Source organism: Aythya marila, assembly GCF_965140915.1.
Source record: "Aythya marila genome assembly, chromosome: Z".
Lineage (NCBI taxonomy): Eukaryota > Metazoa > Chordata > Aves > Anseriformes > Anatidae > Aythya > Aythya marila.
In genome coordinates, this window is record NC_139080.1 from 41,057,120 (window position 1) to 41,075,907 (window position 18,788).

An 18,788-nucleotide genomic window follows, 5' to 3' on the forward strand; every position below is an offset into this window, starting at 1 on the left:
TCTACCTCTGTTTTTCCCTAGTCTCAGTAGTCAAATTAGTTGACAAAGTGGCATTCAGAAACTTGAGATTTGTTCAAGAGGTTGGAAGAATGTGGGACGGATAGAAAATCAGAAGACACATCCAGTTCTGACAGAGGACTCATTAGTGGTGAAGGGAGAGGTCAGAATGAGACACAGGTGTGTGAAAAATCTGAAGTGGTAAAGCATCTTAACACAGTATTTATTACAGCTGCAAAGGGTTGGGATATAAGCCAGTTTGGCATATCAGTGCTAGAACCATGAGAATACTGGAATTCTGCCTGCATTTTACATAACGAACTTTCCTGTGGGACTCATTTATTCTCATACTTCTTTCTCTTACCATTTTCTGACACATTTCCTTGCGAGCGTGACTTTTCTTGAAGTACTGCAGATAAACTAATTATATTTGTCACATCAGGTGCTCCACTGAAAAAAGAATCAGGTCCAATGATCTATTATGGATGAGAAAAAATTCTCCATTTAATCAGCACAATTCGTTTACATTTCACACAAATAGTGATGTTTGAATAAAACTTATGACCCTACTTTTTGTTATGCCTTCTGCTTCCAAACTTTAATTTAAAGGCTCTGAATCCAAATAGAATTGGATACTGCATAAACCAGAAATATATGCAGTTTTATTACGCTAAGTTATGTAAAAAGCAAAAAACGAGTTCAGTGGCCAAAGCCTCAAGAGACAAAGAACTGATTGTTTGTGATGTGTTGTCCAAATACTCATTAATACATGGTTAAGGAAGTGTTGATTGAAGCAATACCTACAGGCCATGCACCTATCCCGCCCACCTTGTTTGCCATCTGATTTATACAAAGGATGGCACACGTCACAGGCTCAGGAAGGAAGGGATGAACATGCGTGCATGTTCTTCATATCCTGAATACCTGAATATCTGTAGTTACTGGCGAATTACATTCTTCTAGCTTTCATTAAAATGAATGACATTACAATCTTTCTAGAAATTCTTTAAATAGGTAAGCATTGTCTGTGTGACATAATAAAATGGCTTAAATGCTGTGTATGTACATATATACAAATATGTTTGGAAGTGGTTGTGCCTTTCTGAAGTGAAAGATGTGAAAACATCTTGTTTAAAGTGTCGCCTAGCTTTAAATTGTTTGTTATTTTATGTGCCATTTCCTATGCGCCACAGCTCCTGCCTTTGTGGCTAGGTAGAGTATTGTTGTACAGATACAATTCGAACTTGTGTTTTCTTTAATTTTTTTCTTTTCCTGATAGCCTCAGCATCTCAGATTTTACCTTGGATTTTATCTTTCTGTATTTTTCAAAAGACTTTTCATGAAGTGGTATGATGATTTCCTTTTTTTTTTTTTTTTTTCTTCTCATTGTACTTTTGGTCTAAAAATAAGGAGTCACTGAGTAAAAAAAGTATTTTCCTGCTGTATCAGTTCAGTGTACAGATGCTTCACAGTCCTGGTTATTCTCACTATAGATCTCAGTACATACACTTTTGATAGCACTGTATCATGAGTTACTTCTCTGGCCCTTTGAGATATCCTAAACTCCAAATGGGTTCATACAGTACTAGTAAAGGCATCTTCCAAGCAAGGGTACCTACACATGTTGTTCCACCAGATGGTACAGGTTTGATGTCATAAGCACAGGCTCAAAATCAATAGCAACTGGTTGTATCCATAATCCTATTGGTCTCCTGTTGACTCAGACAAGAGTAACAAAAATTATTGCTTGGAATGCGAGTGTAGCATATTATTAGCCTTCTTGGTTTATTAGCCTTCCTGGATTTTTTTATTATTTTTATTTTTAAATGAAAATGAGAATGAGAGGTAGAGACAGAAAAAAAGAAAAAAAGAAAAAAAGAAAAAAAAAAAAAAAGTGAAGAAAGTATCTCCACCAGAAGAGTAGCAGAGCTACTCTGGCTCTGAATGAAGGAACATCCCAAGCAAAGACTTCCTGCTAAAATTTCCAGCCTTTGGGACCCTGGGTTCACAGGTGGCACAAAAAGTCACAACGATAGCACTGTACCACATAGACATTTTCAAGTAATTACTAGCATTTTTAATAATGCCTTTATAGTCTTGAGCCAGGCCATTCAATCCTTCAGCCTTTCTGACTTAAAGAACCAGCAAGTAAATACTGGGAACTTTCAGGTGATCTGCTCTAACAAAAACCTCTGAGAAGTAGCTTTGCTTTTCATCACTTCTGTAAAGTGAAATTTTTACTCAAGATTGTCAGGGAGATAAATTAATCCATTTTCATTATTGCAATGGATTGAGCACAGAATTATTGAAAGCAAAAGCTAATTGAATATGAATAGATTGCAGAAAATGAAGTCTGCAGCATCTAACCTTGTAAGCCATTGTATTAAATTTCTGGTGGCAGAGACCAGAAATTTTTACTTGCTGTGCAACAGAAGAATAAACAGAGGATATACTTGTGGCTCTCTATGACAGCAAATCAAAACATTATGTACTAGAAAGCCGGGGAAAGGAATTTGCATTCCATTTTTACACCCTAGAGTAAAACAAACTCTCTCACTCTATTTTCATTAGAATGACTGAACGAAGAATTAAGAAGATATTTTACTACACTACAACCACAGTTTTCTAATGCTAAGACAGAAAGTAATTGAGTAATACATATTTTGCAGATCAGCTAGGGAAATCAGTTTCACTTGCTTGATTTGTGATGCAAGATCAGCCTTCCATGCCTCATAGCATCGAACTATTCCCCTAAGTTGCACTTTCAAGGGGTCTTTTAGAATATTCTGCAATTTTAACTATTACTGAACTCCTGAACACCAGAGTAAGCAGGAAATATCTCTTTACGTACACTACTTTTGGATTTGTCTGTCTGAGAAATAAGACAAGACTGTTAAGACAACTGCATGATACATAACCACTTGTGCCATTTTTCTATACTTTCCTCAAAGAGATGTGAAAAACGTCTACACCCTACTAAGTAAAATGGAAAAACAATTACATTGCTTTTACCAGCATTAGTCGTAATACCATTTGAATGCATCTGGTCAAGAATCTGAATACTATGATTATGTACATAAGGAAAACTAGTTTCTTATTATTTTTCTTTTTGTCTTAGTATCTATCAAAGTAGCCTACTGTATTTCAAAAGAGTACTTCAATCAGCTAAACTATAGTGATATTACTGATACATTAAAATTAAAGGTTATTAGGCAAGGGCAGTATCCAATACGATTAAGTTATCTGTCCTTTTGCCTTACAATTGCACTCAGGCTGCTTAACTTAGGTAAGGTCAGATAAAGCACTGAAGTTCTGAAGTATTTTAAGAAAAACCTTAAATCACAGATTTTACATTGCAGTCGGTTTCTTAACATAGAATAAATCAAGTCTTCTAAATAGCTGTGAAAGTTTACCTTCCATATTCCCCTGAGAAAGGTGGAAATCAAGATGTCGATACACAATGTTGCTCTGACTTTACAAAAGCAGCATTCAGAATAAAATAGATATTCTACAGCATATGATAACAGAATAATCTCTGTTAGGCAATAACCAAACTTGTGTGCACATTTAACTGACAGTTGTTAAGAGACTCCAGATACTTCATCTTGAGATAAATGGAATTTTATTTTCAGGGAGAGAGTGATTCTTCTTTATAATAAATGTATAAAAGTGCAATATCTTAATTATTTACTGCATGCAAGTTATCTTTTTCTGTTAGCATCATATAAAGTAATCTTATGTAATAACTTATCTCTGCAAGAATACATTTGAACTTATTGTCGAATTAATACATCTCTTCAGTTGAGTGCCAGTCTGATCATTGCATGAATCACCTCATACAGGAATGTAGGAAAAAAAGTGAAATTTCAGTAACATTTTGGCAAATACAGTTCTCTATTGACAATGTGAAATGACATATTAAAATGAGTATTTTTGGCCCACTTTGGACCACATTCATCTACTATATCCTTCATTTAATCGTATTGAAGGTATGGAGTTTTGTTTCCTGCAATGCATGTCCACAAGGTCAAATGGTTCTGCCCCTGACTACAGGAACTTTTTATTAGCAGTTTGTCTTTAATTTAGCCAGTATAATCAGTTTTGTAATCACTGTCAGAACTGAATCTGATACCTCAACCAACCTCCTCAGTATGACAAACAGGATAAAGGAAAGATGCAGAAAAATAACCAAACAAAATGGCAAGAGGGATATGTAATAAATGTAATAAGCAAAAAGTGCTGGTCTTCAGCTTTTTTTTTTTTTTTTTTTCAGCAGAGCAATTTACACTTAATTCAGAAGGATCAGAAAGTATTCTAGAAAGTACATACATAAAGCAGTGCTGTAAAAATATTTTCTTTGGAAGGCAGGAAGCAAGTAATCATTGTGAAAGAGGAATGTGAATAGAGAAGGAGCACCTTGGACAAGGACACAGTAAACCTTGAATGTCACACACAGCAACATGGCATTTTGAGTATCTAAGAAGGATAGCTATTTATTTATTTATCTGGGGGCTGAGGGGGGTGCCATGCACAGAGCTCCTAACAGCAAGTATGCCCTGTTGGCTTCAGTCCGACTACAGTTGGGGTTAGTCCACATTTACCACAACCTTGTTATTCTTAGAGGGGAGCAGAAAGGTTTTCCTTGCCTTAACATTTCTTAAAAGCTTTTTTTTTTTTTTTTTTCTTTTTTTCTTCTTTTTTTCCCAAGGATGAAAATACAATCAAGACCTTTCAGAGTGAGACCTTTCCCAAGCCAGAATAGCTAGCAGCCCCTGAGGTGCATAAAATGAAGGTTGTATAGTTTTATATACTACTCACTGTTCATGGAAATCTCAGGATTAGGTTTTAAAAGGAGGGGGAGTTTTGCTTCCTTTTTTTCTAACATCTAAACTTTCTGGTGCTCACACAGTTCTACCTCTTCCATTTAATCAGGTTAGCATTTCTCTCAACTGTTGATTAGCTCAAAACTGTGAAAAATAGGATGCTAAAACAGAAGAGCACAAATGACTTTTATTTTATTTTTATTTTTAATTATTATTATTTTTCCCTACCCTGCTTATTGGCTGACCAAGTGCCAGGGCTGACACAAGGGAGAGGTAGAAATCTACACTGCTGAGACGTGAGCACTGAACAGAACTTAGAGGGTAGCTCTTTTTGGTAGCAATGAGCTATGAGACTGTGATTTCTGGGCCTTGTGAAACTTCACTGCTACTGGTACCAGATACATTCCTGAGGAGCTGGCAATTGTGTATTTTGTGGCACACAAAGTTTTCTCAACCTATAAATACTCTGGAACTGTAAGGAGTTTGGGACAATATAGTACAAAGTGGTTGTCAATCAGGTGATATGATCATAGTATGTGATCTACGTTTACATCACAACCATGCACAATTCATCACAGTTTCTACATCTATTTAACATTACCTTAAATATCACAACTTACACTTTATTTTTGTTGATGTTACTGTCACTGAGACATAAAGGTAAAACAAATCCTTCCTCATTGATCCCTCTCTCTTACATTCTGCACCAGGAAAGAAAAATCTATAGCAATTCACTGAACCCCTTATTTAGGAAAATTATTTGGATTCCAAGAATCTTATTTGAATTGTTGTAATCACATAATAGAAAACAAATTCATTTTTGCAAGTGGCCTGAAATTCTTTTTTTTCTGTAATGAAAGTTTGAGATCCACTGACTGTTGATCAGATATGAGCCAGACTCCTGAAAAGCAACATGCAGGCATCTTTCTATTATTCCTATCATGATTTAGGCAAAGAAAAATATCAGAAAAAAAAAAAAAAAAAAAGTCTGCTCTTACAGCAGAACTGCGATCAACCAAATGCTTAAGAAATTTGCCTACAAACTCTGAAAGTTTCTATTAATGAGATATAGATTGTTACTTCTTTTCCTCCATGCTTCTGAGTTTCCATTGTATGCAAGCCAAAAAAGTCCATTAGTCATACTGTCAAGTAACTGTCTCCATTTTGTCAAACCTTAAATGTTTTGAACCATCTGGCTGTTTAGACAATGAGGAGAGAGCATGTATTACTATTTAAAAAGTAATCACAGAGTAATACATCTATCCAACATTTATCATAATAAGAAATATTTGGGGAGAACAATAAGCCCAAATAGTATTTAAGAAAAGCTAGATTTCAAGGAATTAAGATACTATAGTACAAAGTTATGGCCAAAAATACTGTATTTTTAACCAGCAACATTTTTGAGGGCCAGTAATTGTACAATATTAGTTGTGTTTTTTTTTTGTTTTGTTTTGTTTTTTTGTTTTTTTTTAAAGAAAATCTCAAACCACTATTTCTGTCTATCAAACAACAGACAATACATGCATTTAAATGACACTTTAAGAACAGCAAATATGATCTTTATTTTTAAATACTGTAAGTTTAAAAATGTGTCTGACACCAACACCACCTCCCCTGCCCTCCCTCCCCCCTCCCCCAGCCAAAAAAAAAGAAAGTCAAATAAGGATTTCCTACAGCATGGTAAATGAGGAATCCAGCAACAGACTTCAGCTTAGACTGTATTTTGAGAAAAACAAAAACAAAAACAAAAACACAGCTTTACAGTAAGATTGATCTGGTTTACTTGATCTTGTATTTTTTTACACTGTCTTCAAAATCCCCCTTTATTCCTTTTTTTCCCCTGCAGCATGGCTACTGTGAAAAAGCTCAAGTGAAACTTACAGTAAAATCCCTTTAACTAGCTAAATAATGACTGGATTATTGATTACATGGAGATGTTTCTGTTTTGACTGATACAACTCAAAATGTTATGGGTAAATACAAGTCAAAAAAGAGGAAATATCAATAACTCTTCAAAACAAAACATGGTCTTGCAAGATCTCTACTGACCTAACAAATTAGGCAGAGACAGATGGCTTCAGTGGTTTAATGCATACTAAATTGTAGAATGTATGGTTTATGTCAAAAGAGGGACTGTATTTACAGAAGTGTGAATTTCTAAATTACAGTAGTTGACTACCTACACTAGGCCATTTTAACTTCCTGTGTTATGATGGTTCTCCAAAACACACTGGCTTTACTGGTCTCCTAACTAGAGGTAGGTCATTTGTAGGCCTTGTTAATATGCTGTGCACACTTCATTAATTTACTAAAGCAATAGTATGCAGGATAACCATGCACAGAGCTCCAACAACAGCAGCACGTATAATAAATTATTTGGGTAATTTTAATTTATTTTTTTTTTCATGTGGGTTAGCATGTCTTTGTTTTCTACTAATACTTCATTCTTTTGTGAAGAATGTGTAGCAAGGCAAGAGTTATTCGGTTGAGTAATCTGAAAGTCTTTTGCACCTTACAACCAAAGGCTGGGAGTCTAGCAACGTCTTTATATGCAGCCCTTTTCCCCCTATTTAAAGTTTTTGCAAATCATGCAGTCAAGTCTGACTGATATCCAGCATAAGAAGTCTCCTCCACGTTCAAACTTAAAAAGTGATTCACAATCATGTGGCAGTATGATTAAAAATACAGTTCATACACCTTGACAATCAAAAGAGTCTGAATTATAAAAAGTAAACTGCCCTTATAGCTGCATCATCCTATATATGTAAGGACAGTGCCAGTTAATTTTGTGAAAAAGGCAAGTTTAAGGTTTCTGTAAAACACGTATTACAGCTTTCTTGTGCTAGCGAACATCTAGAATACACAGGTTCCCATGACGTTTTCCTTCCCTCCTCCCCCATTTATGACATTCAAATAAATCACATAATTTTGGCAAAGTTAAAAGGGTTTCGGTCTTATTTTTGCCTTCAGCTTCATGTTAGAGGCACAAACTTCTAGACTCAAGCACTATAAGGCATAGTAGAAACCACCAATTAAAACAACAGCAACGACAACAACACAACAACAACAAGGAATATATTGCAAGTGGGAACAGCTGTGTCATTTAAAAGGAAATGTTTCTGTAAACTGTCACACTGCAATGCTGTGTTAGGTGATTCATGTAAAGCTTGCCTTGGCATGCTGATTTTTTTTTCTTTTTTTTTCTTTTTTTTTTTTTTTCAGAACATGCTCAAATGATCTAAACACTGCCACAGGTTCAACTTACCTAAAATATACCAGAAGTAGCCCAGTGGCACACACTCTTGAAAACTTTTGCAATCACAATATAACTATAAAGCATGAGTAAACTTTTGTTTTTATACAAAACGTAGAACCACATTTCCTTCTCCCACACCCAATATCCCCTAACAAAAATCAAAACAAAACAAAAAGAAGCTCCGCCAAACCATACCTTTGTTAGACACCACTGGCTTTTTTCTTATTTTCTGGCTACAGTTTTATTTATATCACTGACACCAGCATGGCCAATGTATCCCCAGGTTAAAAGACGGGATATTATCAACAGTGGAACTGTAAAATAAGAAGCTCTGTTGCATTTATAGCAAGACCAGGACGAATTTTGTAATGCCGTATATAAGACTAACTGTTCTGATCACCTATTTAAAATGTCAGTGTCATTTTTTTATAACCTACGTCTATCTGCTTTAGCTTTATTAATTAAAATGCTTTAACACCTTATAATTCTTCACAATAGTGACTTTTTGGTTGTTGTTGTTATATTTAAAGTTTCTGGAATTTCTGAAATACTGTATAATTGATCTGATGTTCCTTTTTTTTTTTTTTTCAGGGAAACAGCATGTACCCACTATTACTTATGTGCAATGGCTTCAATCATCTCTAAATTCACTTTTCTAATAAAAGTCTCTTGGAAAGGTAAAAGTAATCTAATGAAAATCTGCCAAAAATAAATTAAATTTGTATTTAAGAGCTTATGTTCCAATCCTATATATAATGGCTTAAGTTTTTCTAATAAAACTGGTTTCTAAATCTGTATAAAGCCCTGACAAGCTTTAAGCAGTTTCAAATATGAATGGCCTCTGTCTGGGTGTCTCCAATTTACTTCTACTCAGGAATGTGCAAATGATTTTATACAGCACGATGCTAGTACCACTCTGTACTATAGTATTTTTTTTTGTTTTGTAAATAAAAAACAACAACAAATCCCTAGTCAGAAATAAACTGACAAAATTTACATTCTTCTCTCTTAAAAAAGTAAATAAAATAACATTATTTAAAATGTGAATTAGCTATAAGACATACAATACAATTACATAGATACATATCAATACAGCACATTCAATTTGCCAAAAATTAATGATTACAAAGCCAATATGGATGCTGCCATATATATATATAGATGTATGTACAATGATTATAGCATTCATAATTGCACTATACCTACAACCAGTTTTAAATTACAAGGTGTTTTATGAGGGAGCAAAAAACAGCAACTGTTCTTATTATTTTTGTTTTGGAGTTGGGAGGGTTAAAGATGAAAAACGTCTCATTAGTATTTATTGTTAACTTTGGTAATCAACTAATAAGCCATTCTTTTTTCCACCTCCCATACGCTGCTGTAAGGCAGCAATTTCTGTGTTAAGTGCACTCCAGTGCTACTTGGCATTGCAGATAATCAATTTAATTACATGTCTGACCTCTGAGTCTTCTGTAGCTTGCTAGCAATCATGCACCTGGTCAAAAAACACCTTTCAACTTAAGCTGCAGAATAAAGGCTCATCAACGTGTGCTGCATTTTTGTTGTTATAAAATTGCACATTAAAATTTCAAGAATGATATTCTCACTGTTTCATTTACATTAGTAAATCTTTTTCTAAAGAACATCAAGAGAGGCTATTTTGATGAAAGCCTATCAAACGTCTGTGAATCAGTTAACAAGCAACCTTATCAGGAAAGGTTCCCTGTTGTGATCTCTCATCAATAACTTCTTGTTGTACAACTAAATGTGCCTTGATATTATTACAGAAACCAATCTCATGCCATACCTGACATAAAGAGAGATTTAAACTGTCTTTACAATAGTAGACCATATGCATGTGCATGGTGCACCTTGTAGCGTATTCACTCACACTGTTGTTTTTGGCATTTGAAAATGGAACAATTTCCAAAAAAGGGAACAAGGAGCTGAAACTGTTTGTTTGGCAGTTGACTCAATCAGGTCAGTTCCCAACTGATCAGTTTGGCATTTCAATTGGTATCTTATGTCTCAAGAGTATCAATTTTGTAAAAAGCCAGATTTGGCAACATTAATTTTATACAATAAAAATAATTTTTCTACCGTGGAAAAAAAATTAAAATGCTCTAACTTAAGAAAAAACACACAACTGAAGAAAGAAAAAAGAAACAAAAACACTGTCTCAGGCTGTAGCCACTGGGGAAAATGTAGTGTCTATGACATTTTTGTTTGGCATTTGTGAATAAAAGAGAGAAAAAATGGCACATGGCAATTAAAAAGAGATTCTACCATATTCCATGTACATCCTAGGTTGTGTCTTAATTATTTCATTACTGTCTTCTGTGCACCTTTCCAAAATGTGAAAATGATTAAATTTAGTATCCATACACAACTATAATTCATTTTTGAAATTCCAATATTGTAGTCCCAAAAGCGAAGACAGAATGAAAACATCCATGTCAAGAATTTAAAAATCACAGTATCAATACTTTTGATCCTTCAGAGAAAGTACATACTGTAAAATTATAATGGACTGATGACTTAAATTCTGCTGATAGCATTTTCCTGACCAAATCACTCAACAGAAAATATTTTACCCAGGAACGTAACTGGGAAAAAAAGGCCATTGTACCTTTAAAAAGATAAGGGAGAAGGCAAAGGAGGGGGAGAGAGAGGGTCAGGGAAACAGGAAATCAGCTTGATTTTGCTTCAATAGCAAAAATCTGCTATCCTTTGTAAGTGTATGACTGAGAATTTAAAACACATTGAGTCACAAGGTTTTGCCTAAAAAATGAGGAAATGTGCTGTGAATGTACTTCAGCATCTTTTGGTTTTCCTCCATATAGTTTAAATAAAATCATAATATTAACTACAAACTCTGTGGACATTCACAGAGTCCAGGCCAACAATAAATTAGTATTATGCAAATTGTTTTCACAGATAATACAGTCCCTCTTGTGTATCTTCAATCACGCAAAGTTGGTTTTGGAGGGCCTTGTAGGCACAGTTAGACCAGGTTGTACTCCTTCAGGTTTAACTGAAGGATCGTGTCCTTGACAGCAGCAAAGACGAAGCGGATATTCTCTGTGTCTGTAGCGCATGTGAAGTGGGAGTAGATAATTTTGTCACTGTCTGGATTCAGGTCTACGAACATCTTCAGGATGAACTCTCGTGCTGCTTGTGCATCCCGCTGTGGTCCTTTTAATAAGGAAGAGAAAATTAGTTTTCTTACAGTCAATTCAATATTTGAACTTCTTTAACAGTGATCTATTTGGAGCAGAATATGGAAGCAAGGCTCAATCTATGATCTTCACGTAAGAGGAGAATGGAAACCTTTTACAAATAAATACTATCATATGCTGGCTACTTTCCTCTGTGAAGGAACTGTTAAAAATAAAGAGAGAAAGTTCATTGCATCAGAGCTATCACATCCAAGTTTTATTTTTCCTGCGGATCATCTTTCTTTCTTAAGATGACTGTTAAAATGGAGAGATGAAATGGGTGGTTTATAACCACACAGAATGAGTAAAAGAAAGATGAAATCCGTAAAATAAATCCTTACAAATGTTAACAGAATTAGCAAGTTTCAGTATACACCTACTATTTTAAATTATACTTAAGTTCTTTTAGCACTGTAAAATGTATTTGTTGTACGACAATTTTAACAGATAACATAATGAAGTTGTATCCTAAACTGGTATGACACTGTCATCAACAGAACCTCATTTACATTAGAGATAATAAAATACATGTGCTCTCCAGCTGAAGCTGTTCAACAGCAAAAAGTTCATGTTCTAACAAGTCAACTGCTATCTAAATTATAAGAACAATCCTAAATTAAATCCTAAGTAGTAATTCTGAGAAGGATGCAGACTCTACGCAACCAAATCCCATGTTTAGTTTTACACAGGACAGAAGGTAAAATAGCAACTTCCAGAGTAGCACAGTGAAGATTCATTCACATTCACAGCCCAAAGAGCAGAGCAGGAGCAAGAATGACAGCTGTTGTTCTCCTGTGCTGCAATTCTATTCCACTATTCCAATACAATTTTCATAGGGCATTACTTCCTCACCCCCCTGTTTCTGGAATGCAGGTTTCTCTGGAACATGCATGTTTTCTGTGCTGTCTCCTCTTATTCTTCCCATTAGTCCTGGTCTCGTTACATGGCAATATAAATACCTGCGTTCTGCTGTTACATATAACTCTGTCCTTCAATAGTTACGAAATCTCTACTTTAGGGAATTAACAAGTACATATGTATTTTTCAATAACTGGATAATAACATTTATTTTTAATACTTCAAGCTTACTACTGCAAACGTTTCTGATGTGAGTAACTTCATAAAAATTAGGTAGCAAAAGCATGGAAGAGAATTCACATGCTTTCCAGTATCTACCAGCTGCAAATCCTTATATCCAGCTTAATATATGGATATATGCACACGAACATATGTATTCATTCATAAACATATACAGACTACACATTTTCTAGGACTTAGGCATGTATACAGATTTGTAAGCTCTCTAAGACAGGGTGGAGGACTTCTCAACATTTTTACAGTTTCTGCACAATTGGATTCTAGTTTGGTCACCCAGACTCAAAAGAAACAGCAGCAACTATTCACACTACAAATATAGCAAATTTATTAAGAAACTCCTAGACTTTCAAAGATAACAATTTCTTCAAAATAGACCATTTATAGTTCTAATCAACTTTCTGTAATTTTGTTAATGCAGTTTTGCAGTAGCTAGACACTGTCTGTCTCTCAAAATCTTCTGAACTATTCAAAGCCTTTATCCATTTGCTAACCTGATGACACCTGTGCTGACGATATAATGTAATTTAAAATTTTCACTTTACTACAGTTCAAGCACGGAAAATTGAGGATTAAAAAAAAAAAAAGATTACTGCCTTAGAAAGACCTTAGAAAGAAACAGGATGTTAGATTTATACTGCTAAGTGGTTATGATCTCAATAACATGGAGACTTTGAAAGTAATTGCCATATAAATCAGTAGTTTTCTTGTCTGCTACAGTCTCTCTGCATGATATACTAAAGACTATGAGTGTACAACACTATGCAAGAAGTACTGCATCAGTGTTTCTCATTCTTTGCTGCCAAATACGTCCCTTTTTGTCTGTTTCACCTCTTCATTCCTGTCTGTAAGTCAAGCCTACTAGCACTAGCTGTGAAAGGATGACTTTGTGTGATACACTGACACTTGAGCATGTCTCAGTCCTCATTTCAATGCTTCCGGTACCATGCAACAGAACCGCTTAATTTAAAACAGTTCAATTCACCATCCTGGCTTGCAGTTCTCATCTCTACGCTACTTTCACCACTCTGCTGAAAACAAGAAAACAGAAGGGAGAAGTGATCCAACTGAAAAATATCTAATTCTGATCCCTTCCTCAAACTTGCCCACCTCTCACATTCAGTGTACTGGGACAGTGGAGGACACCACACTGTGACCTGTGCAAGCCTTTGACTCTACCTTGCCAACAGAAGATAACAGATCAAACCATAACCTTGTCCAGCAAGATCTGCAGAATTAAGAGATAAAGACACTTCAAGACTTCCAGGTCTGCACTCCAACAGTTCCACCTTTATGAACAGCTCTTCATAAAGCTTTTTTTCCGTCACCCATAGCAAAAGGCAGGAGAAATAGGGTTTCTCTGAACTGAGTGGTTGAGTTTGGTCTGTGTTTTCTGGTCACATACCTAACACAGATGTTACCTCCTTTTAAGTGGTGATAACAGAATGGCCTGTAGACTCTGCTTGTGTTCCAGGATGTCATCTAGGGAACTTGTAACTATGAAATAAAGTTGCAACAACTAGAATCTTTTCTATTTAACTGCTAGTTCTCTTCTGCGCTATGAAACTAAACTCACTTGTGAACAATGCAATCTGATCCTGCAGGCTAAGCTGTTCAGTGTGAACAGATAACTTTCCCTGAAACAGGAAAACAAAGTTGTAAATTTTTCCTATTATTACTCTCCAATTTTTAACATGAGAGATAATCTTTTCTTCAGCTTTCAAAACTGCTGTTCACTCCCTGGTGGGAAAAAAGATTTTTTATATTTTTTTTTTACCAAAGAGGAGCATTTAGTTTTCAGTCCTCTAATCATGTGAATTTGATTTTCTTTGTTTTGAAGGCTTCCACTCAGTTAACTTAGCTGTCTACCTCAAGAGAAATCTCTGAAAGTTTTATTTCTCTGCTTTATTATGATTTATTTATGATCTATGTATTTTTTCTGAGAAAGTAAATTAGAACTGTTAGAACAATTAGAACACTTTTACATAAGTGATGTAAAATTAGTATCAAAAAAAGTTTTTTTTTTTAAAAAGGTACAGTAAAGGGTTATGAAGAGTGATAATAGTTTCTAGTTTCTGGTAACTAATGCTACCTGAGAGCTTGTAACACTGCTTTAAGCAAAACCAAACTTCAAAAAGAGAGTATGCTAGACAATATATAAAAATGAGGAATGCATTTTCACTTATTTTTATACTTCAGCTTCAGCTTTTATACTTCAGTTCCAGTGCTCACTCCAACATATGAAAACAAGAAGAATTCTGTCCATTGCTAATGTTGATAATACTCACCTTAACATTAACCATTTCCCATGAAATGTACTGCCATCCTACCCACAATTAATAGCAATATAAAATTAAATCCTAGCAATCTAAAAAATCCCACAAGACTTCAATTACATTTTTAAAAATTCCATGATTAAAAATTCTATAGCACTCGTTTGTTTTTTTGTTTGTTTGTTTGTTTTGTTAAGGAGCAAAATATCTCAATGGATCTATCTGTCTACCATTTGGACAAGACTTTTACATTTTGTCAGTATAAACACAGCATGAGCTCTGATGTCATTATACTTACCATCATACTCTGGAAAATAATCAACTAGATGGGAGTACATAATTTTCTCCTCTAAGAGATCTTTTTTGTTTAAGAACAGAATAACTGAAGAGTTTTGGAACCATGGATATGTGATAATTGTCCGAAAGAGCGCTTTGCTTTCTTCCATTCGATTCTGGAATAAAAAAGAGAGAGGAATTTAAGTGGTCAATAAAATAATAAAACCCAAAACAATTTGAAATCAACTCGTGCCATCTCATTTTAGTTGGTAACAGATCCATTTTACGCTTTGCACCTTCCTAACAAAATGGATGGTTTAAGTGATTCAGCGACAACTGACAAGTAAGCAGGTAATTAAATATCCAGGCATTTTCCTTTTGCAAAGTCAACTCCCCAGGCATAAGTATTCTTTAAAACATAGGTCATGAACATGAATGCCAGAACAGATACGGATGTAAAGTCTGAATATGCATAGTTATGACCAGCTAATGAGCTCTTGGGTATTGAAATGCATGGATTCATGTGGAAGGGACAAGTATACCAAAACAAGATATGTTAACAAATTCAAGGTTTACAAGCATTATTTATTTTACAAGACATTTCTAAACTCCAAATGCAGAGACATTTAATTTGTAGAACGACCAGCTTTAATACACTTGCTAGTAAATTTGGTACCTGAGAACACTTCCCGTACGTCAAAGGCTTATAATAAAACCTTAATGTGAATTGGTGAATTTGTTTCTAACATCACTGGGTTAGCCTTTATTTTATTGCCTAACTGTTCCTTAACTGCGCTTTTTGTTATAGCTGAAATGTAAGCAAAGCCTATGTTTCTATTTGTAATGATTTTCTGACATGGTAAAATTAATTATGATTTGATATAATTTTGAAAAGGTTAGGCTGACATCATGTGGCTGATGTCAGAGTCAGAACAAAGTGAGTTCAAAACCCGAAATTAACTTCCTCTTTTTTATTACTATTATTTAATGGAGCTGCCCTCTCAAAAGAACAATTTCACCACCAACAGGAAGGCTGTGAATCCTGCAGATTCTGCTTTTGTTCAGCCAGGAAACAATCTGTGAGAAAATTCAGACAGTTCATAAAATTTTACAGCATGCCGGAGTGATGGATGAAAATGGATAGTGAAATGTATAGGTTGAATAGTTAATACAGATGAGTGAAATCTTTGCTTTCTTCCAGTCAGGTCTTATGAGTCACACTGATTTCAACCATGCCAGGATTTCATTCAGAGAGAAGAAAAACTGAAATATCAATGGAGCTGAGCATAAAACCTAAATCTTCTACATATTCTGTATGGATTTCTTGTCTACACAAAACCTTATAGAGAGGTAATGGGAACACCACAGGATCGGTTTTCACTTTCATAGCCTTATGAAAAATGTAAGACAACGTAAACTTTAAACTACTGTTTCAATTCTATATATTCACCTGAACTCATCAGCACTTGCTATCATCTAATGTGACATTCAGATAGTGAAAAGGCTTCATCACTTGATTAGCAGTGTTATTTCACAATAAATGTATCAGCTTTTGATAACTTCTCAGTAAGAAAAGTGCATAGAAAACACAAAGAAATCGTTTTTCTAGAGTAATCATTCCCCCTCTTCAAAAAACAAACCTTCAAGTGTACTGCAGCATTTCAAACTGTAATTTTGATCTTTTTTCCATATACATAGTACAGAATTGCAAACATAAAATAAATGAGCTTGGATAAACTCATGACACTTCTCCCAGGAGAGCTAAGAAAACTGTGTTTTGCATAAATGGTTATGAGACACAGCATATTTTCATTTTCTGTTTGAAAGGGATGCCAAACAATATGAAATAGAAAAGGCACGCAGACTAAAGTACAATGATATCATGCCTGAAACAATTTCTGGCATCTAATCAGCTACATTAACTCTGTAAGTGTTCTGTATCATGAAGATACCAGAGGACAGGCACAATAAAGAAAAAAAATATTGTCTTCAATGTCAAGACTATGTGCTTATTTATTTATTAAGTATGAATCCTTTATAATATGAATTCCACATACTCTTTTTTTTTTTTTTTTTTTTTTCCTATTACAAATTTATAAATATGTCTAAAGTCCCTTTGGACTTGATTTGAAGCATCTTATTTAAACCTCTTACTAATTTAGTAAAGATACCACCCAACAAACAGATCAGAGATGAAGCAGGTTTCCATGATTTCAAAGAGAGTTCCATTAATTTAAAACCAATCTGGAATGCCAAAGAAGGGGATTTCCTACTACGAAGGCAGTATAGAAGTGATGCCAAATAATAAAAATAATAAATGTAATGAATGTTTATATTAAAGGAAATAATTACAGCCTTGAGAAATCATTTACAGAAGTGGTCTGTAAGTGTAGTCTAACAAAATGGAAATAAGGCTGAGCTGCTTTAGAAAAATACATAGTTTAGGATGGCAGTAACTGAAATCAGTATAATACTACCAGATTATCCCAGCCTTCTTCACTTCACTGTATTCATTAATACAATCACAAGCTTCAATTCTAAAGAAGCTGCTTGCCTCCAAAATTCATCCAGTTAACTGCATTTCCAGGAAGAGCCATGCTCTTCCTGAATCTATCTATTCTATGAATCTATTACTGAATCTGAGGGAGTACACTTTAAAGAGGCAACAACAGCAGATTGTTGCCCTTGCTGATTTTGCATTATATTGACCAGTACAAAACAAAATCAACAGGAAGACAGAGTATTTTGGGAATGAAGAATGATACAAAATGCAAACTGCATTGAAAGAGCCCACTGGAGTAGAATGAATTCTTATGGTACAAGGACCTTGCCCTGTACAGTGGCACCAGTTGAGGATATTGGGAAGGTGAGACCATCGAGTCTTGCATACTAACAGGTATCTATGAGGAATAGTAACTTACAGGTATTATCTCAGAGTGTACATCATTACAGAACAGCCTTGACAGCATCTTGAATGAAGCATAAAGCAGCTATTAAGATATCAGGAAGGCTACAGAAACATTTTCTAAAGAGTTAGTGAAGGGTGATAAACTGCCCACATCAGTCAAGAAAAAGATCATTCTTCTTGAGTTCTGATATTGACAGGTTCATGAATTTCCTTGATCCTTCCCAAGGAAAATATCACTCAATGTTATGATCTACCCTACAACAGAGTGGGGGCAACAACACTTCGGCTAAAAAAATACTAGTTATCTTCTCTGATTGTAAGTCTCATTGCAATGTTCTGCAGTCATCTATACCCCCACAAAAGACACATAATAAGACAGTACCACTAGAACATCAAGAGGACAGATCTGTAAATGCAGATTTCACATCTTTCACATAGTTAGTATCTTGCGAAGCTTCATAAATATGTTAGTTAAGAAAATTTCATTTTAGTTCATTTCATGACATTCATAACTTTATGAATAAGATACTAAATAACTGCTGCAGTCAATATTATTTTACTGGAGGGAATGCTGTATCTTAGATGGAATAATGTCATGAAGGAATTGTCCATGAGCTTGTCTGTTTTCTCTAATTGTTGTATAAATTGGTGTAGTACAATTATTGTCTTCTACAGCTCTTGCTTATTTTAGCATTTGAAATGTCCATGGGGATCCTCTGAGTGAAAAATGTCAGGTATATCTGACAGCATTGTAAACTACGTAGCAGTTATTGCAGTGGTGTTACATTAACATCATAACTTACACATCTAAAGATCAAACCAAGAATTTGTTTTTTCAAAAAATACATAAATGAATGATGTCAACTCTGTTCTTTTTTGATGTTGCTGTTTCTTTTTCTTTTTTTTTTTTTTTTTTACCTTTATTAACCATACACCTAC

At 34.7% G+C, this 18,788-nt stretch overlaps 1 protein-coding gene across 1 annotated transcript in view; it reads right to left on the reverse strand.

Moving 5' to 3' along the window:
* Window positions 1-6,467: 6,467 nt before the first annotated feature.
* The window catches only part of LOC309890007 (guanine nucleotide-binding protein G(q) subunit alpha), a 130,957-nt gene continuing 118,636 nt past the window's right edge, over window positions 6,468-18,788 (reverse strand). The window contains exons 6-7 of the mRNA XM_082783337.1: window positions 14,964-15,117; window positions 6,468-11,274 (exon numbers count right to left, since the gene is read on the reverse strand). Coding sequence (XP_082639463.1) covers window positions 11,084-11,274; window positions 14,964-15,117 — 345 coding nt within the window. The 3' untranslated portion in view covers window positions 6,468-11,083. The remainder of the gene's footprint in view (window positions 11,275-14,963; window positions 15,118-18,788) is intronic.